We start from the raw sequence: 24,470 nt of genomic DNA, 5'->3' as shown, positions 1-24,470 counted from the left end.
AAGCAACCAGTTAGCTGTTCTCTTACTGTTTTATTTCTATTGATAGGGAGAAGGCATTTGCGCCTCCATATATGTGAGGATTTTTCTGCATTGAGTACTTTTTATCCTTTAAGTACATTTTGCTGATGATACTTACATACATACTTTTACTTGTAATAAACTATTTTACAGTGGTGGTAAAGGATCTGGATACTCCTTCCACCACTACTTTATTAAAATCAATAATCCCATTTCCCTCAAAAATGTGTAGCGATGGTATAGCCTAATAATATTAATAAAACAAGAAAAAAAACAAGTCAGATGTCCTCATCTGTATGCCCCAAAAACAATAATAGTTTATGTGAACTACAAACAGTGGAAGAATTTCCAACACTTGTACTATTTCTTGTGCTAATGATAACAAACAGGGGGTGAATTTATGGATGATGATGATGATGATGATGATGACGAAGATGATGATGATGATGATGATGATGTGAATGCAAATGACCAAAAGGCTGCTGGGGGATAAGTTGTGATTTGTAAAAGTATAACTAGGGGAGACGTGCAAATGTTTGCTGTATTGTATTACACAATATTTATTAATATTTTATATATATATATATATATATATATATATATATATATATATATATATATATATATATATATATATATATATACACTATGTTTATTTAGCACTGTAGCTGATCTATGTAGCTGAAGTATTCTACCTGAGCTGTAGGCCTACCTATTTGACGGGGAAGGTGCCTGATCTGGCGGATCTATTTCTATGAGGAGAGAACAGGAGGAGGCTTCTCTAGCTGACGTGAGTCTATGGAGGGGGGTTCCACACGTGACTGACTTGGTGCTCCTCTATAGAAGACTGAACGGAGGTAAAGAACGACAGACAGAGATATCCCACAGCAAGAGAGAGGAGAATCAGCCTTTGGTCTCATAGCCTCATCACCCGGAAAGAAGCATATTCTCGGATCATTATTTACCATTATCTTTTCTGCATTTTGTTTATTTCTTTTTCTTTTTTTTTTTATAGACAAATACCCAGCACCGATATTGTAATCTTTTCATCATCAGCCTGCATCCCTCATCATCTCCAGCGGTTCTGTGTTTCTAATCCTGCCTGCCCGGTGTGTTGGATGTGTCGGCCGAGTGCAGCGGTGCTCGCGGTGCTCACCGCCTGTCTCTGCGGCGCGAGCGTGTGCGCGGCGGCAGGGAGAAGCCAGCAGCTCAATTACCGACCGGTCATAGGTAAGAAAGATTCAGCCGCATGGACGGCGATTCAAAACGTTTCTGACTGTCCCTCTCCGCGCAGAGACAGACTGTAGGATTATAGCTCCTACGTCATTCGAATCGAGAATGTTCGAGAAAAAGGTGCGTGTATAAAATAGCCTACCAGAAGCCAATTCTGTATATTTCTGGAGGTGCTTATCTTATATCTAGCCTATATGTAGGCTAGCCTAGGCTATGTGTCGCACATACAAAGATAACCTAGTACACTTCATACAATCTAATCCAATTTCCCTCCACAAAGTGTAGCGTTACTGTTATAGCGTAATAATAATAATAATAATAATAATAATAATAATAATAATAATAATAATAATAATAACAATAATAAAACTAAAAAACAAAGTCAGATGTCCTGTGCCCCAACAATAACAGTTTATGTGAACTACAAATAGTGGTGGAATGATAATAAGTACATTTACTTAAGTACGCCTACTGTATTTAAGTACAAATGTCAGATACTTGTGCTTTAAGTGAGTCTTTTGTGCCCCTTTCTACTTCTACTCCGCTACATTTCAGAGATAGATATTATACTTTTTACTCCACTACATTCATCTGACAGCTTTAGTTACTAATTACTTTACAAATTAAGATGTTTGCACACAAAACACTTGTAGTTTATAAAATCTGATGTTTTATTATAAATTAAATTACCCAACAGTATAAAGGCTTACAAATCCAGCTGAAATGATTAGCTGATTAATCACTTAGTTAATGACCCAACTGTTTGGATTATTTCCAGTTTCTAAAATGTGAGGATTTTTCTGCATTGAGTACTTTTACTTTTAATACTTTAAGTACATGTTCCTACTGATACTTACATACTTTTACTTAAGTAACATTTTCAGTGCAGGACTTTTACTTGTAACAGAGTATTTTTACAGTGTGGTATCAGTACTTTTACTTAAGTAAAGGATCTGAATACTTCTTCCACCACTGGCTCTTTCCCTTGTGTTTGTCTCATAATGATTATAGGGTGACGTGCAAATGTTTGCTGTATTGTATTACACAATATGTATCAGGTCTTACAGTCAATCTCTCATTTTTGATTAATATTTGTCATATACTACTAAAATATAGTGTAGTTCCCTGAACAGTGGAACAGAGGCCCTCTTAGAGTTTTGAGAAGTTGTCAATAATTGTTTTGCAGCAAATTCATTGGGGTATGTATTTGCCCAAACAATATGACCATAGATCACATTTATCAGGGATAAATCATGTAATAATATACAGTTAACAAACAAGAGGCATTTGTAAACTGCATAGTTTGCAAGAACATTAAAACATAAAAGTTAGCCTAGTAATTTGCTCTATTTACACAACGATAGTCCAGTTTTCTGTTTCTTGATTTTCCACATTGTTTAGTGGGACTTCCTTTATAGAAATCCTGCTAGAAAATTACTAAAACAGCACTTTGTTTCCTGCCTACATGCCCTGTGAAACAGTGATCCCTATGTGGCTCCCAGCAGTATCAGTCATGGTGCCTAGATTGGTTTCATGTGGGCGGAGCCTGTGTCAATTAAAGGGAGGTCACTATAGCTTAACTGTATTACAATGATGTTGTTTACAATAACACAATGAATGTATTTGATGTAACCAAGGGTGTAACTTTGGGTTGAGAAGTGGGGGTGGACACAAAACAGGGTGTCTGGGGGTCCTCCGCCAGAAAAAACGTTTCTATCGTTTGAATCCCATTTCTACATACATGTATAGACACTATGGTTATACAAAATCCAGGAAATTATTAAGCTGACCATAATAATAAATGATGCCAGAAAGAATAGTACTTAACTATAAGAGACTATAAGGAAAATATGTCTTACTTTCTTTATTGTTTAAAATAGGGGCCAATCACAGAGACTTATAGGCTAAATAAAGTATCAAACAAATTTAAAAGTGTGTGTGTGTGTGTGTGTGTGGAAGCGGGGGGGGGGGGGAACCACTATTTGTAATCAAAAATTTTCATGGACCACCTCATAATAGCCTACACATAATAAAATATGTCTACACACAGTCCTACCTGAATTAATCCGCACCTCTTAATAGCCCTACTAGCACTAAAACTATAACTGGTCATCGCATCAGTACAGCCTTGTTAAAAGAAAAGTTTAAAGAAAAGAGAGTTTACAGCACACAACGGCTGCCACATATTTAATTTATTTATTTATTTAAGCGCCCATAATCAGGTTCATTTGAACAACAGGCTTATTTCCATAGCAAAGGAAGTTTAAAATCTATACAGTAATAAGAACACTTGGATATAGTCAACATTTCAAAACCTTTGGCGATTTTAGGGGATTATTAATCTTCAGAGTTTTACAAATCCTCAAAAAGTAGGCTATGTGAAATTGTCCACTTAACAGCACATCCGCAAAACATTTCAGAAACGCGAGATCAAGAAACTAACTGGAAATTAAAATAATACGCCTTATTCATTAGGGCCCGAGCGCCAGTGGCGCTAGACTCAATTTGCCTCTAGTCTTAATGAGTTCTCTATTTACGTTGCTGTCACTTTAAGGCTCTCAGCTGGTAACCGCTATGTCACGTGAGCCGTAGTTGGGAAGGAAACGAACGCTACAAACAAACGATTTAGTGATTTATGATTGTAGTGTAGCAAGCCAACTAGAGTTACATTTGCCTACATTTATACCTAGAGTAGCATCGTTGGTATGTATTCATTCACTGTTTTTAAATAATTACATAGGTTCATAGATCATTAGTTTGATGTCAGTGTTATTTTGTGTTAAGTTTATCTCAGAAATGTCCGTGATTGCTGGCGTTGGTGCTGTGACTAACGTTGCATGGTTACTAGGCAACTATAAGTCATAGGACAGGCTACACTTGTATGAATGAGTATGAATGAACGTAATATTGTTTACATGTAAAAATGTCTTTGTACAGCATAATCACATTCACTATCAGTTTAATAGTCATGAATTATATGGTGTAACGGTAGAAAGGAAATATTTGAATTGATGAAATTACATTCTGAACATTAGGCTATATTGTATGTTAAAAGCTAGCATAGAATTGATTAGTCTGTCTTTGTATGTTACAGTTACACATCATGGTTAATATTGGCCACTTGGGAGATTTGGTCTCCTTGTGCATAATTCCTTCACCTGTTAAATCTCGGTTGACAGAAAACTGCCTTGAACCTTATTTTTGATCTATCGAAGCTACAAAATGGCTTTACCGATAAGAATCAGAGAACTATGACAGGATGTTGTTGTGTTGAGCAAACCTGCTACTGTCATTGTGGTTAGAACTCAGACATGGTTTCTGTGGTGATGAGTAGAGTAGGAAGTGTATTAACATTGAATTGCATTATCATACCATTTAGTTTGTCACCCCATTGAGGTGGCCTGTTTGTTTGGCAGCACAGTATCAAAAGAGAAAAAGAAAAAGAAATCCCCCCACAACTTTTGAAGCAAATTAAAAGTTTGTAAACTTCTTGACATCAGGTTTGCATGATGTCGTAACCTAATATAAAGCATTATATAGTTTCAATTTTATGATACATTTTGTGATACATCACACAAGATCTTGCACAACTTTTTAGTTTGTGTTAAGCCTGGTTCACACGGGACGATTTGAAAATTGTCGGCCGATTTGAAAATTGTCGGCCGATTTTCCAATCCTGAGAGACCCCACACACGGCGATAAAAAATCACGGGTCTAACAGTTTTGGTCGTACAGTGTGTGGTGCGCAGCACACGGCAAAATTAACACATCACACACGAACCGATTTGACTCCCGAACATTCCCAGGTCAGACGGGAAATCTGGCAAAATCCCTCGAGATCAAACGTGACTTCAGAGTAAACAATCATGGCGGACGAAGAGGATGCAGTGGCGATAATTTGTAGTTTGTTTTTAACCGAAAAAAAAAGTTATCAAAAGAAAAGGCGATGGTCAAAGAAGTGGAGACAACGCGAGCATGGACTATACTTGCTATACTTATCTCCGACGTCCACCGGACTTTCTGGTGCGCCATGCCGCCGGCTGTTTTGATTTTGTTTCCCGGTGCTTTCCTCGCCGCCTCCTCACCTCGCTTTCTAATTGGCTACATGCCGCAGTCCACAGGCTGCGTGCTCGTTTGTCCCCGGGGGACACCACACACAAGGAGAAATCGGGCCAAAACAATCCAACATGTTGGATATCCCCAATTTGAGATCGGAGCGGTCCCGACGTCCTTCCGAGCAGACGAGAGCAGTCTTAACACACCACACAAGGCAGGAATATCTGATCAGATTATTTTACGATAATCGGAGCATCCTTAAGATTGTCGGAAGGGGTGAATCGGGGCTAAAATCGGCCTAATTATCCTGCCGTGTGAACCAGGCTTAAGGACATCATCAAACAAGCTAAGTTAAGCACTGTAATTCGTAAGTATTCCAAATTTTTTTTGCTGTATGCACCGCATTGACAGCTGATGTGTAAGAACGTGGCTGGCTGCATAGTGGTCGGGGAGGATGGTTTGGCGTTAAAACACAGGACTTTAAAGCCGGGAGCGGAGTTCGCTTCCCGGGGGAAACTAAAGAGTTTCACCCAGGAAACGTGTGTTCCTTAGGAGTCTTTTTCCTAATCTTAACTAGTTGTTTTGGTGCCTAATCTTAACTTTCGTCGCAGCAAAATGCTCATATTTAGTGGACTATTTAACCGTAATCTCCGCCAAAACGAGCGGCAGCTCGCGTTGCTCTGTACCCGGCTAAAAGTCACCAATTTTTTGGCTAAACATATCTACTAACTGCCGCTGATACGACCGAGCTGTGACCGAGGTCCATAGCCCGATGTCACAAAGCTCTGTAGCGGCTTTAACAACTAGCAACTGCCGCTCGGCGTCATGGAGCTCGTAGCCAGTCGGCGTCACGTGACCAGCCAGCGGTTTCCTAATTTCGTAGGACATCATACGTTTTGGTGTGCATATATTTTCGTACCATATCATACGGACACACATATCATACGTTGCACATATCATACGTTGCACATTTCATTGTTTTTGTTTTCATACTTTTTATATACTGTATATTAATAGATGTATTCAAATGTTTGACTTTTCTCCAGCTTTTTGGCTTGTGAAAACCTTGTTTTTGGCTGTATGTCTATTTCTGTATAAGTAGTGTACATTATTTAAAGCAACGGAAAAACGGAGTCAAAGTCCAGGTATGTGTACACATACTTGGCCAATAAAGGTGATTCTGATTCAGATTGCAACCAAAACTCGGGTATTGTATATTGTATATTTGAAGCAGGGATTTTGGACCCAGTACTTGGTATTCTATATTACCCATCTGCCGTGCTTTGTTCATTTCATTCCATTTTCACTCACAGCCTTGTTTTGGTGGCTGCGAGTAAAATAAAGGGCTGTGGATGGAAACACCTGTTGCCGTTGCTTTGTCATATCAGAATCTGAAGAATCTGGGTTATTGCCAAATATTTTCACATACAACGAATTTGCAACCATCTGGACATTGTAATGAAGGGGCGTTGTTGGGATTTAGTGCATATATTTTGCTAATAGAGTTTTTGGTGTTCCTTGATAAATATGAATTTTGATACAGTGTTCCGGAGACCTTTGCGGAAAAACCGAAAGGAAACATAGAGAGAGACGCCAGAATGAACAAGTTAATACCTGTAGGGATTTGATCTCTTCAAGAGTGCATCCGTATGGACATTTTCCTTGTCAAAAAACACTTTGGTTCCCTGTTGCTTTTTAATCTTATCTATGTGGTCAGGATTTCTCTGCCATGCAGCATCAACTTTTCCATGCATAAATCTATAGTTAAACTGTATAATGTCATCTGTCTTGTGTTGCTCCCTAGGTGTGTTGGCACAGGAAAATCTTCCAGGAGACCAGTTTGCCCGTGGCTCCTCGTACATCGCTGCCTCCTATGTCAAATACTTGGAAGGAGCCGGAGCTAGGGTCGTACCCATAAGGTATAAATATGATATCATCTCATACCTGTCAGCCTGGATTTATCTGTTATACAGGGCCCTGGGGAAACATTTTGCCGTAGGATACTGAATGAATGAATTTAGGAATTCAATTTTGAAGAAGTTGCCAAACGATGATGGTTCAAGAAAAAGACAAGAACACACATATCTGATTAATATTTATGTCATACACTGAAAGAAAGTTTAGTTTCCTGAACAGTGGAACAGAGGCCGTGTTAGAGTTGGACAAACATGACAATCCTACAAATTGTTTTTGTTGGAACGGTATGTATTTGCCCAAACAATATGACCATAGATCAACTTTATCTGGAATAAAAAATTACTAAACAAGACACATTCAGGGTTTTTCCTAGCTCAGAATGGGCCTTTGGCGGGACACATATTAAGCGGGGATCTGGGGGTCCTCCCCCAGGAAATTTTGTCGGAGTCGGAGCTCCGTCAGCAGCGGTTTCTCGCTGTGCTGCCGGTCCCCCGGTACTCCGCTACATTTCAGAGAGAAATATTATACTTTTTACTCCACTACATTCATCTGACAGCTTTAGTTACTAATTACTTTACAAATGAAGACGTTTGCACACAAAACACTTGAAGTTTATAAAATCTGATGTTTTATTATAAATTAAATTACCCAACAGTATAAAGGCTTACAAATCCAACTGAAATGATTAGCTTATCAATCACTCAGTTAATGTGACGATTTTTCTGCATTGAGTACTTTTACTTTTAATACTTTAAGTACATGTTCCTGCTGATACTTACATACTTTTACTTAATTAACATTTTCAATGCCGGACTTTTACTTGTAATAGAGTATTTTTACAGTGTGGTATCAGTACTTTTACTTAAGTAAAGGATCTGAATACTTCTTCCACCACTGGCTCTTTCCCTTGTGTTTGTCTCATAATGATTATAGGGTGACGTGCAAATGTTTGCTGTATTGTATTACACAATATGTATCAGGTCTTACAGTCAATCTCTCATTTTTGATTAATATTTGTCATATACTACTAAAATATAGTGTAGTTCCCTGAACAGTGGAACAGAGGCCCTCTTAGAGTTTTGAGAAGCTGTCAATAATTGTTTTGCAGCAAATTCAGGGTATGGGGTATGTATTTGCACAAACAATATAACCATAGATCACATTTATCAGGGATACATCATGGAGTAATATACAGTTCAAAAACACAAGACACTTAAAAAACTTAGTAGTTTGCAAGAGCATAAAAACATAAAATCTGGCATAGCAATTTGCTCTATTTACACACTTTGGCATTTCATTTCCTACCTACCTACATGCCCTGTGAAACAGTGATCCCTATGTGGCTCCCAGCAGTATCAGTTATGGTGCCTAGATTGGTTTCATGTGGGCGGAGCCTGTGTCAATTAAAGGGAGGTCACTATAGAGGTAGTTAACTGTATTACAATGATGTTGTTTACAATAACACAATGAATGTATTTCATGTAACCAAGGGTGTAACTTTGGATTGAGAAGTGGGGGTGGACACAAAACAGGGGGTCTGTCTGACCTTTGCGGAAAAACTGCCGCCAGACCCCTGGTGCAGCATTCTCACCGGGAGAGTCCGGTACAGCCTGACTCTGCAAACGGACATCCCATTAGCGCTAGCATCACAGCAGAGCGTTCAGAACCAGCCAAATCAGCTCCAGCCGCGTGTGTAAAATATAGTGGCTGTGGATGAACGGGAGGGTGGCTGCTGAAAATCAGACGCTTTGGCGCTTGTCATTTTCCTATGGCGCTGGCTAAAACCTCTTTGGGGGGCGCCAAAACTTTCTCTATGCAGGAAAATCCAGTTTGCATCAGCGTAGAAACTTAAAGGAACACGCCGACTTATTGGGAATTTAGCTTATTCACCGTAACCCCCAGAGTTAGACAAGTCGATACATAACCTTCTCATCTCCGTGCGTGCTGTAACGCTGTCTGACGGCTCCAGCGGCATCAGGCCAGCACAGTACATGCAGGTGAATGGTTCCAGCAATCCTACTGCTCCCAATAAGTGACAAAATAACACCAACATGTTTCTATTTACATGTTGTGATTTGTATAGTCACAGCGTGTACAAAAAACAACGTAACATGAGACACAGCCATCTTATAACCGTAAAGAAACCAGGAACTATATTCTCAGACAGGTTTGCTGCAAAGCAAATCATTCCGCCCAAGTACTATATTTTTCCGCCTGAGAATATAGTTCCCGGTTTGTTTACGGTTATAAGATGGCTGTGTCTCATGTTACGTTGTTTTTTGTACACGCTGTGACTATACAAATCACAACATGTAAATAGAAACATGTTGGCGTTATTTTGTCACTTATTGGGAGCAGTAAGATTGCTGGAACCATTCACCTGCATGTACTGTGCTGGCCTGATGCCGCTGGAGCCGTCAGACAGCACGCACAGAGATGAGAAGGCTATGTATGGACTTGTCTAACTCTGGGGGTTACGGTGAATAACCTAAATTCTCAATAAGTTGGCGTGTTCCTTTAAAAGCTGCCCCAGTGTGCACCACAGAACTCAACTCTGCTAACACAACAGTAAGTCAGTTTCCTACTTTTTACTTTCCACATTGTTTAGTGGGACTTCTTTTATAGAAATCCTGCTAGAAAATTACTAAAAGAGCATTTTGTTTCCTACCTACATGCCCTGTGAAACTGTGATCCCTATGTGACTCCCAGCAGTATCAGTCATGGTGCCTAGAAGTGGTTTCATGTGGGCGGAGCTTGTGTCAATTAAAGGCACGTCACTCTAATGGTAGTTAACTGTATTACAGTTTTTCTCGACTGCTAAGACACATTTCTTGAATCCCTCACCCATTTTCTCAAAACTGTAAAAATAAAAAACACCTGACTCTGCTGGCAAAATCAAACAATGCCTTCAGATCATACACAGAGCCAGTCAGTAACTAAACACTACAGAGCATTCATTAGACATTACCTCAAACATTCCTGGACACAGTGTGCAGGGCATGTAGATACAGAAACAGAATGTTTACAGTATTTCATACAGTAAACACATTTTCCAATGAAAACAAAAAGTAGATCACATGTACAGTGAATTTCTGTACAGTACATACATACAGTACTTGCAGTACACTGCAAGTAGTGCAAGTACTACAATTTTGAATGTCTATATATTAGGCACTTAGGACAATACAGTAGTTCAACTGCAAACGGCCAAAGAACAAAGAAAACAAAATGAGAAACACAAATTCCGACATCAACATTCAATGCTCCTGTGCCACCTGTGCACTGTGAACTGGCTTATATTCTCTACGATTGGTTTGATCACCTCATTAGAAACGTGTACAATTTTGAGTCATTATGTGTAAACAATGACAACTGTGTTGTAGTTGTGTTTAAGTTTTGCTGCCCGCGTTAACTATTTTGCAACACAAGTGCATCACAGTGTGAAATGTGTTTTAGCGAGTGAGAATGTGTTTAGAGTTTTGCAAGAAGAGTGATTGATTGGACAAATGGGTTTAGGCCACTGAGCATTTGGTTCAGAGAATGGGGTTTAGTGTTTTAGCAATTCAGAAAACCTGTAATGAGGTGGTTTTCAATAACACAATGAATGTATTTAATGTAACAGATTTAAGAACAAAGGAGTAAATTGGCTTTCAGCACCTCAGTCACAATAAGTACCATTAATAGGAAATGGTACACAGTATCCTCTAAATGTCGAGATTACATTCATTCTGACCTATAATGTTGAAATTCTTCAGGCTAATTTATCATTGGTCGCCATGCATGACATGCTGCTTTTATGCAGGGTGATTAATAACGTATATGATTGATTACCTTAATGGGTTTAACTATTTTTTTGTCTTCTTGTGCCTTTTTTTGCTCACCAGAATAAATCGTACGGAACAAGAATACACTAACATATTCTACTCAATAAATGGGTGAGTTAACTGGGGTTCTCTTGTTGCCTCCTGTGTTGAGCTCTCTATGTGACACACTTACTGTCTTTAGCTGCTAATAATGACACAAAACAAGTCTCTGCCTGGCTAAGTTTTCCATTATACTACAGGTTTTACCGTTGCATATTTAAGTTTGATAAGAAGTGATGATTAAAAAAAAACCATTGTAATGGTTGTTATTGGTATGTTCTATTTCGTATAGGCTTCGCCGTCCAAGAGCTGTTGCTATCAGGGTTATCCCTCGCACATGCACAGTCGTTAAGATTTCTTTTGCGCCCTTGTGCCCTGCACGGGCCTCTCTTACATCCGCAGTTAATGTATATTACAGCTGCGAGACCAGAGATCTGCTCCCTATTTTTCTTCAGTGACAAGCAGTTCGAAGACTTCGAAGAACACTGTCCGATTGACGGACCGGCTACATCCTGCCGCCAGAGCTCCATCCGAGCTGCGGGGCGTGCCTTGACCCGGTCACCGGGCTGGCACCCTGCCGGCCGCCAGCAGTTCGGCTGTATGTGAATACACAGATCTTAAGTCACAGAATGACTAGTATGACTAGCGGCCTTATTCATTCAGTGTGTTACGCTTGACGGCGGTCCACTTTCCAGCAGTGGTGTGCGGAGGCTCGGACACCACCTTGTGTCCTCTGCCTCACGGGTTAACCTACCCTCAGACACTGCTGAATAAGGATTTCGTTGTGCCACAAGGACTGTGGAGAAGAGATGAGGTTTTGCGCATTCCTTAGTGAAGAGTTTGTTGAAGAGGATCAGACGACAGAAGCCTGTTGTGCTAGCACCTTTATGGGATTTAATCCCAGGGCTCCGGGCTCAGGGGTTCCCTTTTTTGAGCCTCTGGCACAATCTCTCTCAGAATGTTGTTCCTGACAACAGTGACAACTGACAACACTCCTCAGAGTGAGTGACTTATGCGTGCTGTTGGGCTCACCGTGGATTTCCACAGGATGCAGAACGTCTGCGGACCGGCTTCGCTGCGGAACGGCTGCGTGCTCCGCCGTCCGTCAATACCCACCAGGTCCGGATTTGTTGCGTAACGGCTGCGGCCAGCCGACCATGAGATCTCGCGAATTCACGTATGTTCGCGCGATATAGCAGGATGTAGTTTCTATAAACAGAACCACAAAACCAACAACAGTTTGTTTCCATCCAGAGGAGTAGAGGGGAAACAACTCTGTGCTGTGTTTTCAAGGTGTAGTGCAGGGAAATATGACCTGCCGTGAGCACGGTGTATTTTATTTTGAAAAGTAACCGGATGTTGTATTTTGTTTCTGTGCTCGACTTCCTGTCCCGCACAATCTGAATTGTGCTGAATTGCTGCGGAGCTCTCCGTCGTCCGTCAAAAATAGAAGCTCTGCGTATCTGCTCCGGAGGGCTGCGGACTGACGGAACTGGGACGGAGTCAGGACGCAGACGTTCTACAGTCAGTGGAAATACACACATTGACTTTAATGGAAACCTAATGACTCCGTCGACGTTCCGCAGACGTTCCGCATCGAGTGGAAATTGCCGGTCACCGCCCTGCTTTTCTATTAGAGAGGACGGGAGCGCGGCTACTTCACAGCCAAATCCTTCATTCCGAAAGTCAAAACAAACTATTTTCGGCCGGAAATTTCAAACCGACATCATGCTGCGGTGGCCAATCCTGTAGATCAGGTCAGGTCAGTTGGTTTTGAGGCGGATCTCGTACAGGAAACAGGAAACATCACTGCCTCTATCGCTGCCACAAGAAAGTTTTAAAACACTATGAGGGTAAAAAAACAAACACAAGCACTGAACTGCCCGGGGGTCTCATTTATAAATGTGACGTAGGTTGTGATTTATAAAAAAACTAACTTGACGGGAGAATGTGCAGTCCACGCAAACTCTGACCCATGCGTACGCACATTTTGGAGACAAAATAGGAATTGGCGACGCAGATGGTGAGATGGTGAACTGAAGTCAGACTGCAGGAAGTAAATGGGAATAACGATTACTCGTAATATTTTCAAGTATTGATGCCTCACGCACATTTTTTCACTCCATATTATCCATGTTATCATGAAGATTAAATCCAGCAGTGTTGTTCGGAGTGATACTTATTCCATAAACACCTCCAACTCAAATCTTAAATAACAATTTGTTCTTAATGTTTAATCGGCGATGTCTCGCCGTCACATTTTATATATTTTTATACTTTTTATACTATTTATTGATCCCCAATGGGGAAATTACAATTTACACTGCTATTACACACTGCACACAGGCCTGAAATACACACACACATGCTCAGGTCCTTTTACATGCACTAATGGAGAGATGTCAGAGTGAGTGGGCTGCGACTGCTGAACAGGCGCCCTGAGCAGTTCGGGGGGGTTCGGTGCCTTGCTCAAAGGTGTGTTATCAAGACGCATAATCGCTTTTTAGCGTGTTTATCAACGCAATCCGCCTGCCATTGACCTACATTACGAGTGAATTTTTGACATAGCGAGTAGTATAAAGGGACATTGGTCTGCATGTTGGTTTTTTTTTTGTTATTGTTTTTAAGCCTTCCCCAATATTTCTTTCCTAAACCCAACCGTTTATTCCTGAAGTTTTCCTAAGCGTGTTTTTGTTGTTATTTTCCGTGTTTTTGTCACTTTTTTGTGTTACTAAAGCCTTTCCCAATGTTCTTTTCCTAAACCCAACCTTTTTTTTTTTTTTTTTTTTTTTTTTTACATGCGTGACGTTCTCGCGATAGTACGTCACGTTCTCGCGATAACACGCAACGTGGTGGGTATGTTTACATCTGCTGTATACAGCGTAGATATACATGTGGATAGCTGAAAATGCGTACAGATAACATGCCATTTGGCTTTAGGAAAGTGGCGTGTATGTTTACGCAAAGTCATGATGCCATGTTGCATATACTGATCAGCATTCACGAGGTGCTTTGCGTTGACTATTTATGGTTAAAAGTAGGCATGTACAGGGCGGGATAAGAGGCTGATTCACGTACGCACACTTGTGGGAAATCTCTGTTTTATAAAGGGAACATTGCTTACAGGTGTGTGTACTCACAGTTTTATAAGACTTTTTTTTGGCGTATGCCATTTTGGGCTTTTGGGCGTACATAGTAAGGATCCTACGCACAGTTTTATAAATGAGACCCCAGGAGTTTGTGTAAGAGCTGACTGTTTCTGCAACAACAAAGCACAGTCCCTCGTCTCGTTGCCTTTTTCATTTTCTCACTTTATGTAAAAGTTCTGATGTTCACAAGCTCTTACATCCCCTCATTTAGTACTATGTTCTGTACAGCTACAAAGAAAAACATGTTTTAGTGATTTTTTGTATTATTAAGGCAGAGAAAAGTGTAAAAATACAAACATTGTTGAAGATATTCTAAGTTCAGCGTCCCTGACGTGATGACATAGAAGAGAGTAGGCCTATAGTATGTGTAACCTAAATGTAAAAACAGAAGTGTCTCCTCAGGTTGTTGCTGCCGGGAGGAGATGTAGATCTTCAAACATCGCAGTTCAGCCAAGCAGCCAAGATCTTCTACGACTTGGCACTGAAGGTAAACATTTTTTGACTTGTTCAATTGACTGCCAAGATGAAGTGACATCTCAGGATACCACGGAAAGAGATTATAGAGTAAATCATTGTGTTATTACCTCATTGGCTTGGCTTAATGTTTCTCTCATTAAAGGATACACTCACATTTTTCACCTATGGGATCGGACCTCGAACGGAACCAACTGCTGGAAGAACCTCACATTTCTGGACTAAACCAGTTGCCGTAGTCAGCTGTGCTGTGCATTATGGGAAAAGGACAAGTTTGCACTTCACCAACATAAGCTGCATCCCATGTCCCTTATTTGATAGCTCCTCGACTCCTCTGTCCTCGGCTGAACTGGAAGTTGTTCTGTCCCTCCTCGGTGAAGGCTGTCTCAAAGCTCTTATTTCTTCCCCGAGGGCCGAGGTGCGAGCATCGAGGAGGGATCATCGAGGAGCTATAGCCGAGGAAACATGAGAGCAGCCTGCCCGGAAGCCGTGCAGCTGAAGGAGTTGCTAACTCCGCCCCTACAGCTGACGGATTCATGTGACGCTTCAGAGGAAAGGACGTCTCATTCCTCTAAAACACATTTGCTCGTTGCCGCTCTCCTCCGATGATTTGCTTGCGTCTCTTCCGTGCCTCCTCGATGGGAGGGACTAAGATGCATGGAAGGGAGGCAAGTGGAGGAGTCGGGGATGCAATTTAAGGGCCATGGGATGCACCTCTAGCCACACGGCAACTCACGGACAATCTTGGAGTCCTCGTGGAAATTTTCTCTGATGACCATATTAGGTCCAAACTTTTAAAAAAAACACAAGAACAGTGAACATTGTTAAGCAAACTGCTCAGGGAAAGGGGTTTCATAGATCTGTCAACAGTCATGCACTGTTGACAGATCTATGAAACCCCACTGTTTTTAGAAAATACATTCAAAGACACATCTGGCCAATGATGTGAATGTTGTCATGTGACTCGTGTCAGTGTTGCTGCAGTTTGGTTTGTTTCACCAACTCATCAACTGATTTGGACCACAGCAAACAGTGTGGTGTGAAAAGGAACCAAAACGGCTGAAAAATACTACAATGTATAATGTTTTTGCCCTTGGTGTGGACCACATGAACCGAACTACCGATGTGAAAGCACCCTAAAACAAAACTCACATATCGACATGTACATTGAAAGAGATTTTGATCACTCTAATTGTTCGTCCAGTCCTGATGCAACGCTAATGTAAGTGATTGGGGACAAAATCCAGTCTGGCTTAGACAAATCAAGTACAATATTTTCCAAGGAGATACTGTCTTTTTAGTACAAAATTCCCTTTGGAACTTTGGTACTACAAAGACTGTAATATTGGAAGATTTGTCTAACTCAATCCACATTAAGCCTCAGCTGTACGTGGTGTAAATGTGTGCATCTGTATGAGATGGAAGCTCTTGGGTTGTAGGTGAAATAGAACATTCTGTGTAGAATTCCTTTGACAAATGACTTTACACTAAGGTGACCAGATTTCTGAGACAAAATCCGGGGAAATTTTCAGCTCAGAAGCGTAAATACCTCCATAAAAAGTTAATGTTTTTATCTTTATAAAACTTTAAATGGGACACTGCCCCAGGGCACAAGCCCCATAGGGGGATCCATGCGCATGCTGCCCTGTAAGAAAATTTTGTCTTTTTTAATGTTTAAATGCATCGATCTGGTGCACTTTGAAAAGAAATTCAGAGGTTAGACTTGATTATTCTTATCTATGGATGGAAATATTTGTGCTGTAGCCTGAACTATTTTTCACTTCAGAATGGTAACCATGCACAATGTCACTAGGAAGCATACTAGTAGAAATATATATATATATATATATATATATATATATATATATATATATATATATATATATATATATATAAGTGGGATTGTCTGGAATCTGGAAATATAATAACCATTATGGTGGGATACACAGGCTAAGCAATTTACAAAAATGTCTGTGCTGACAAATAGTTTACATGAGAATACATTATAATTTTGGCCCTTTGGCTGAGTCTCTATCTGTCAGAGGAAGAGCAGGAGTGCGGTTATGAAGTTGGTAATTTCATGGTGCAGATTAACACTTTTGCATGCACTATATCCGTGTCACATTGTCATTAGGGGCTGAGCCCCCCTAAAGGTCTAATCCTAGAATCGCTGCTACTTCATAAGTACTCCACTACACCTCAGAGGGACATGTTGTAATGTTTTCTGCACTACATTTATCTGACAGCTTTTGCTTTATTGCTTCACACTGGGCTTGTTTCTGCAACAGCTCATTCATTGAGTATCGGATACATTTAAAACTATTGAGGAAATATTTTCCTTTGACATTGGTCCAGTATTAAACGAGATTGCTGTAGTTGGCAACGGTAAAACAAGTTACAATGTAAGTTAATAGGACGTCAATTGTCCAGCTTGTATTTAAGTTCATAAAAGTGCTTGTTTTGCCACTGACAGGCTCAGGTTAATATTCGAAGTGTCTGACAACATTATGGAAAGGATTTCTAAGGCGGTCGATCTTTCTGTTAAAGAATAAGATCCTTTTTTAAAAACATAAAAAGTCTGCGAAATTGCATTCGCTAAACCAACCAGACTCCATGTAAATAAACAGTAATTTTAGCATCGTAAAATGGGCATTCTAGAGCATGTCTGAGCTCTGAGGCTTGCTCTGGCTGTCTTGAGCCTGTGTGTGTAGGGTGCACGACTATTTCATTCCAATTTCGGGTCTGTCAGTCACAGTGAAAACCGGGGACATTTCCGGGGACAGCTCCAGCCGGGGACAGGTCACCGAAACCGGGGACGTCTGGTCACCCTACTTTACACCTTCCTCAGTGTCAGCTTCTCATTCCTCACTGTCTTGTCCTCTGCAGGCCAATGATGCTGGGGACTACTTCCCCATCTGGGGAACGTGTCAGGGCTTCCAGCAGCTGTCCGTCCTCACAGCCAACAAAAACCTGCTAACCCTCACTGATACCAAGGCTGTGGCTCTACCTCTCACTCTCACACCAGGTATTCGTCTCTGTCCCTGTCCTCTGCTCTTGTTCTGCTTGCCTCGTTTGCTCTTTTCTTCTCTCTTCTTCTTCAGCAACCTCTCGTCATAAAGATGAACAACTATTTTCTCCCGTTTTTGGTTGTGCCTGCCTCTCTTCTCAGATGCAATGTCTTATATAGTCCTATAGTTCTTTTTCTGTCAAGCAAGTTTAGCAGGGAAAGCAAATATAAGTGCCACTCTGCATTCTGCTGCTATGGTACTGTGATGTGATCATGACTGCACATAATGTGCAGCATAACTGATATAAAAGGTCCCCGTGGAAAAAAAGTCATTTTTAGTTCAGCTAAGCTGTTAGGCCAGCTACAATCGTAGAAAGAAAGTACACATGATAAAATATTATGCATATTACTTTTAAGAAGTGTTTTAAGGAATCATTTAACCAAATATAGCTGGCCCTCCCTTACCACTGATCCTACTGCCAAAGGACTGATTTTAATACTAATGCTGTATTAAACCATTAACTTTTACTAATGTAACTTCCTCCCTCCTGTGTTGTGTGAACTGCTTGTCCGGACCTCCTGCTCCACCACTAATCTGTGTCCGTCCTCTAGCGGCCCAGTCCAGCCGTCTCTTCCGAAGTTTCCCCAAGGATCTTCTGCAGTCTCTGGCCGAGGAAAACGTCACTTCCAACTTCCACAGATGGAGTCTGTCTATGCAGGTATTTTTTTTGCTCCCTGTCAATTTCTCTTTTCTGCCCACTCCTGAAAAGCATGAACACCTGGCATGGCCGGAATCTGGAAGCCAAACTGTTCCCAGACAATGGAGTTGGTTTTGCCTTTTTTTGCTCACCAAACGCTGCTGTGGCAGCCCTCCTTCTGCCATCTTTACTCGCGCTGAGTTTTTAAATTCCAGGACTTGCCTGTATAGGCTGAGACAAAATGAACCCAAGACAAAATAAGAGTGTTCTTGCAAAACAGAACATGGCAAAATAATCGTTTTTTTCTCGATTGTACTATTTTGGTGATCGTTGGGAGCCAAAACCTAAATCAAAATTCAATTAATTGCACAGCCCTAGTTTCAGTTTTGGGGGTTTAATAATGGAATGAACTGAGTTGAAAATGTGAACGTCTACGTTGAGTTTAAAACAGCTTTAAAATCAAAAATAATTAACGGTTGTGAAGTCATTTGAATAAAATGTAAGTTGTAAAATGTATTACTAGGATTGTACTCAAGTATTTGGTTTCATTTAATTTTTTTGGATTTCTGGGGGATTCTATAGGGATTATGGGATAGGATAGGCAAAAATAAGCTCAGCCTATTCCTTTTTGGGTTAACTACGGTGGCAAATTGTGGGAAATAATTGTTTCTTTCATGTATGTTAACCGAAATAAAATTATTCATCATCATTCTTCTGGTTGTTCTGTTCGAAAGAAACAACAGTAAATGAGCAACCATTCTCTATCCCATATTAACAAGACCTTAAGCTACTGTTGTATCAGCGGCATATCGTTGACTGCATAAACTACACATTCTCCCTCTTGTTTAAGTCAGGCTTGGTGTCCAAGGGGTAACACGTTGGTCTCAAGACCAAGATGGGTTCAATTCCCATCCATGGCCTTAGAGCATCTGGTGTAATGCATGTCCATTGCTGAGATGAAGCCTCACATCCAACACGTGATTCTCCCATCTAGTTATCTAAACTATCTGTGCTTATTGCTTCCAAGGATGGTTGAGATTGGTTTAAAGAAATATAAACAAGCCAGAGTGTTTTTTTACCCCCATCCCAGAATACATAAGTGGTGTAGCCAGACCACACTGTAGTGCTGACACACACGTTGTGGAGATAGTACATCAACCAAAAGTCCAAGTACTGCTATCCTACCTACCACAGACACACGTAAAAACACTCAGCTGTGACTAGATGGAGTCAGACGTTGGTCTCGTACCAAATCCAAACAAAACATTATGGGTTCAATTCCCATTCATGCCTTATTAAGTTACTTACAATTTTAATCTGCTTGACGATCCTTAATTTAATATTGGAAACCAACTTGCTCAGTTACTCCTGATGTAGTATATATATCCACAATGTTCCACTTCCGGGATTGCCCTCACTCTGCCGGAAATTCCGCTGGATGTCACTCTTTTTGGAAGTCTGTTTTCGGATGTCCATTACCTTCCGCTTTTTTTGTGTTGTAATTCTAAACTCTGGTGGATTTATGAGGACTATGGTTAACTGCTCCTCAAAACCCGCAGAGTAAATCCAGACAGCTAGCTAGACTATCTGTCCAATCTGAGTTTTCTGTTGCACGACTAAAACAACTTTTGAATTTTTGAGGCTACTTTTGTGGCTCCGCTCGGCCCTGCACCGCCCAAGACGATTGTGATTGGTTTAAAGAAATGCCAACAAACCAGAGTACGTTTTTCTTCCATCCCAGAATGCTGTGTGGACTAGCCAGATCCTCTTCCGCAGCGCTGTGGAGGAAGGTCTGGCAATGCGAGATCACTCCTGATGAGTGTACGTGTGCAAGGCACTCAATGGCAACCTGGTATTAGAATTACCCTTAAAATGTTTCAACTCAACCCTTAGCATCGAATCACCATACATCAGTATGTTTGACCAGATCACTATGCTTCAAACACAGGGTTTGTCAGATCGTCAAACTGAAACGTGAAGGCTGCCAAAAAAAGTGTATTCAGTCAGACAGCTAACGTTTGAAATGTTTATTATTACAGCAGAATATTGTGTTTGGCACCCAGACTCCGACCTCATCACTCCCCGCAGGGTTTACATGAGATATTAGGAAGTGACGAGAAAGTAGCTTCCCCCCTGGCCGCAGCCTGCAGGTGGATGGTGGGGGGGGTAGGGGCGGGGCTTAAATAACAGGCAGCAATACGGATGCAGGGCAGCAGCAGCATTGACAAGCAGAGATGGGGAAATGTTGCAGCTTAAATAGACCTCCAAATTTGTGTGTGTTTTGGTAAATGATACGGAGATTGAGGCATGTCACGTGTGTGACTGCCTGAACTAGCTCGCAGGCGTCGCACCATTTTAGTCAAGCAGAACCATACCACACAGTGTACAGTGGAAACACGTCATTAGTGTATTTTCTCATGTAGGAGTCCTGATGAGTGTCCTTGCAGAAGGCATGTTTCAACTCACCTCTTGCAGGTTTTTCCTGCATAGAGGAATTTTACCAGAATGCAGGAAATGATGTCTTTGACGCTCCAAATTTCCCCATACCCCCCTAATTTGTGTGCCTCCACAAAGGCCCATCCTGAGCCAAACCCCTGGCATCAATTCTCCATACACCAGTTAGTTTGACCACATGTCTTTATGGTTGTTCCACGCAGAAGAAGCAAAGTAGTTTTAGGGCTACGAACAAATATTTTAAGATCAGTCAAGTCAATATGAAATCTCTGCCTTTGAACCAACAGAACTATAGCCGGAATGCCAAGCTCAAGAGGTTTTACAAGGTCCTGTCCACTAACAATGATGGGAAGAAAGAATTCATCTCCACAATGGAAGGTACCATTCCTCCCTGGCTACTTTGCAGTTTGCTGTATTGTTTGTGTCGTTCACTGTACAGCTGATTATTCAGATTCAGACATTGTAGGGAATCGCAGAGATTATGAAATAGGGGTAATGTTGATTTTAATGACCATGATGGTCCTATTTGAAAATGAAAACTTTTCTAAAATATGCTGATTAGAATGATTTTCTCAGTAAATGAGCAAGTTTTCTTTCCTATTTTTTGGTCTGCTGACAGTGTTTCTGGTTTTCCTCCTAGCCTACCGCTACCCATTGTATGCAGTGCAGTGGCATCCAGAGAAGAGCCCCTTTGAGTGGATAGATAAGCCAGGCATGATTCACTCCACCACTGCTGTAAGAGCCTGCTTCTACACTGCCAGCTTCTTTGTCTCTGAAGGTAACCCGAGGCACCTCTGTATGCTTCTATTATCCCTGTCAGGTTGTAACCAGCACTTTTTGTTCGTCCATTTCCTTTCTTTTCCGAGCAGTGTATCTCCAAAGGCTATAGGTCACTGATTTAACTGAAATTCTATGGAAAGTTAGGCTGTGAGCCAAGAAAGAATCTGATTAGTTTGACTCATAACTGCTGATGCAAAATAATAATTATTTACAATTATAACTACAATGTTTTATTTTGTTCAAGATCCCCAAGACCCATCATTTCATGATTTGTGCTTAAACAGATTTTCTACTCTGTTAACAATCTTCACCAAATGTTACATATAATGATTAGGGCTGGGTTACAATAATCCATTTTCCATGTTTGAGTGATCTGATATTGATTCATAAAATCCAGTAATTGATCTTTTAATATATGCATTTTCACCATGGATGTGGTGAATTGACTCCCTTTTAGGGTTGATTCTTAATGTAAGCATTAACCTGGGGCATTATAAAAAATATTTAAGGGTTTTTTCTTGCTAGTACAATTTACAGCAGAAGTTCTCTGAGAATCACTTTTATACCCAAGCTAAATTGGTAGTGTAACTGAAATGTCCCTAACCTAACTGATATCAATTCGGAAATCTAATCGAGTTGGGACCTTGTGAACCAGAATGAAATCGATTGGGTTAATCATTGGCGATACCCAGTCCTAATTATGATGATCCTGAAAACAATCATTTCAGTAGCTCTCCTGGAGCTTTCAGTTTTATCACGTGATCTTCATCAGCAGATGGAGTTTGCGGAGTTCTCATGTCAATTTTCAAATTTCCATTTTTTTGTCCGAGCACTTTAAGGATATTTTGCCCATGTTGAGCAATTTCTTGATCTGTGCAAGTGCAACTGAATTCAACTGACACACACACACACACACACACACACACACACACACACACACACACACACACACACACACACACACATACATACTGTCTTTTCTTTATTTACACTCTCCCCTTTTTATACCTGCCTTCCTTCCTTCCTTCAGCCATGAAGAACCAGCACCATTTCTCCAGTGCTGTGGAGGAAGAGCGAGCTCTCATCTATAACTTCTCTCCCGTCTACAGAGGCATGCATGCCATCTTCGTGCAGAACTATTACTTTGATTGATGGACAGTATACCGAAGACCAAACAGACCTGGGCTCAGTCTAGTCAGAATTTGTTATAAGTATCGTCATCTTGGCCCACGTTTAATACCAAACTTTATGCTGTCGTCACTTACAGTAGCATCAAACATCAAGTCAATAATTACCCGTTTAGCTTAGCTCATTTGCCACAGATTTGGAATGCAGTGCCAACAGGACAGTGAGGAAATGCAGTGATAATTAATACAAGAAGAATTAAACGTCCTTTTAAGTATTCGCTGGTTGTCTTGAGTCGAATGACAGATAAAGAAAATAATACAAATTGAATTTACTTTTAATCAGTGTTTCTCAAACGTTTTCAGAACAAGGACCACTTACCCAATAAAAAACCAAACCTAACGGACCACCTTACAGCCAAAATAACCCCAAAAACAATAGCCTTCTTACTTCAACAGTATATTACAAACAACTGCCAAATCAAATGACTAGATCTAATGACTCTAGAAATAGCTTACTCACTCATTGTCTCTTTTGCCATCTTAATGCAAGAAGAGGAACAATGGTGCTGCTTATACTGAGACATCAGGGAAGCAATGTATGTCATAAAGCTATAATGCGTAGTTTCTGTCTCCCCCATTAGGAATTCTAAGCAATGACACCAACACTGTTGGCGCATCCTAATGACGCAAGCACCCCCACCCCTCTCCCACGCTGTTGCTACAGTAGTAGCGTCTAACCCGTCAAATCAAGGAGGACACGGAGGATAATATAAACATGATGGACTCTTCAGAAGAAGTAATTATCTTGTCATTTTTATGTGCTCTTCGTCTCCAAAGCTGAACGCTGCTGTTGTTCTTTCTCAGCGGTGACGAAAAACACATCACTAGAGCTTCTATGCGCGAAAGTCGCCGGACTACACCATTTAGTTAACATATCCATTCAAGTAGCTTTGTATCAACTCATTTGGACATGGCTTGAATGTAACAGACGTTCATTAATGCAAAATAGTTGCGCACTATAGCTTTAAGTCATCGATTTATCTTGTCAGTTGTCAGTTAAACGTTGTTCCTCCGTATTTCCTTCAAATGTCACGCTGATCATTTGTGGCACAAATTTGCTGAAGTCCGAGCACACAGAAAACAACAGCCAATTTAAATAATAATGTTAAAGTTTGCACACAAGTTAATTTACTGTAATATTGAAAATAACACATCTATGCTCCTCCTTATTAGGCTTTGGAGTTGCTGGCAGACAGTTTGAGAAACACTGTTTTTTTTTATCTGACAAATAATGGTTTCATACCGTCTTCAATCCAAATCACCTTATAGTGCGTTGGAAGTAGTGCGTTTTCACACTTGGTCCGTTTCAACCCTTCAAAAGAACGCAGACTTATTAGTCAGAATTTTTTGCGCATATGTGAACAGTCCAAAGGGACCCAGACCCCTCCGGAATGAACCTGAGTGGTCTGAGTGTGGTTCTCATCATCTGTGCATTGTGAACACAACACACTTCAGGTTCGCTTTGCCCTTTTGCCTTTTTGCCAATGTATTTTAGCCCTGAGGCCCCGTCAAGGCTGAAGTGGAGCAGAAAGAGAACTGAGCCCTTTTTCAAGTAAATTGACAATGTGAACACAAAAAGAACTGAGTCTCTTTTCTGTTGGTTCACTTTTTGGTTCACTTTAAAGGCAGCTACA

General features: G+C 40.8%; 1 protein-coding gene, 1 long non-coding RNA gene and 1 other non-coding gene across 3 annotated transcripts; 1 reads left to right on the top strand and 2 right to left on the bottom strand.

Annotated features, from left to right (window-relative positions):
• The first annotated feature begins 850 nt into the window (after window positions 1-850).
• Window positions 851-23,581, top strand: zgc:171566. Its single transcript, XM_031277266.2, has 9 exons — window positions 851-1,248; window positions 7,112-7,226; window positions 11,109-11,159; window positions 14,639-14,723; window positions 17,597-17,735; window positions 18,330-18,436; window positions 21,157-21,247; window positions 21,510-21,647; window positions 22,680-23,581. Exons 1-9 carry the CDS (start codon window positions 1,137-1,139, stop codon window positions 22,799-22,801), a joined length of 960 nt encoding a protein of 319 aa, XP_031133126.2. The 5' UTR covers window positions 851-1,136; the 3' UTR covers window positions 22,802-23,581.
• On the bottom strand, window positions 9,832-9,888 carry LOC116034619. The gene has a single exon (XR_004101153.1). It is a non-coding gene; the product is annotated as a U7 small nuclear RNA (small nuclear RNA).
• On the bottom strand, window positions 22,867-23,801 carry LOC116034561. Its single transcript, XR_004101137.2, has 2 exons — window positions 23,662-23,801; window positions 22,867-23,150 (listed from the first exon to the last, which is right to left on the bottom strand). It is a non-coding gene; the product is annotated as an uncharacterized LOC116034561 (long non-coding RNA).
• Between the last annotated feature and the right edge of the window lie 669 nt (window positions 23,802-24,470).

The sequence above is a fragment of the Sander lucioperca genome, chromosome 6 (genome assembly GCF_008315115.2).
Source record: "Sander lucioperca isolate FBNREF2018 chromosome 6, SLUC_FBN_1.2, whole genome shotgun sequence".
In the NCBI taxonomy this organism is placed as follows: Eukaryota; Metazoa; Chordata; class Actinopteri; order Perciformes; family Percidae; genus Sander; species Sander lucioperca.
The sequence above is the reverse complement of the archived record's forward strand: the minus strand, read 5'-3'. Positions and strand labels throughout refer to the sequence as shown.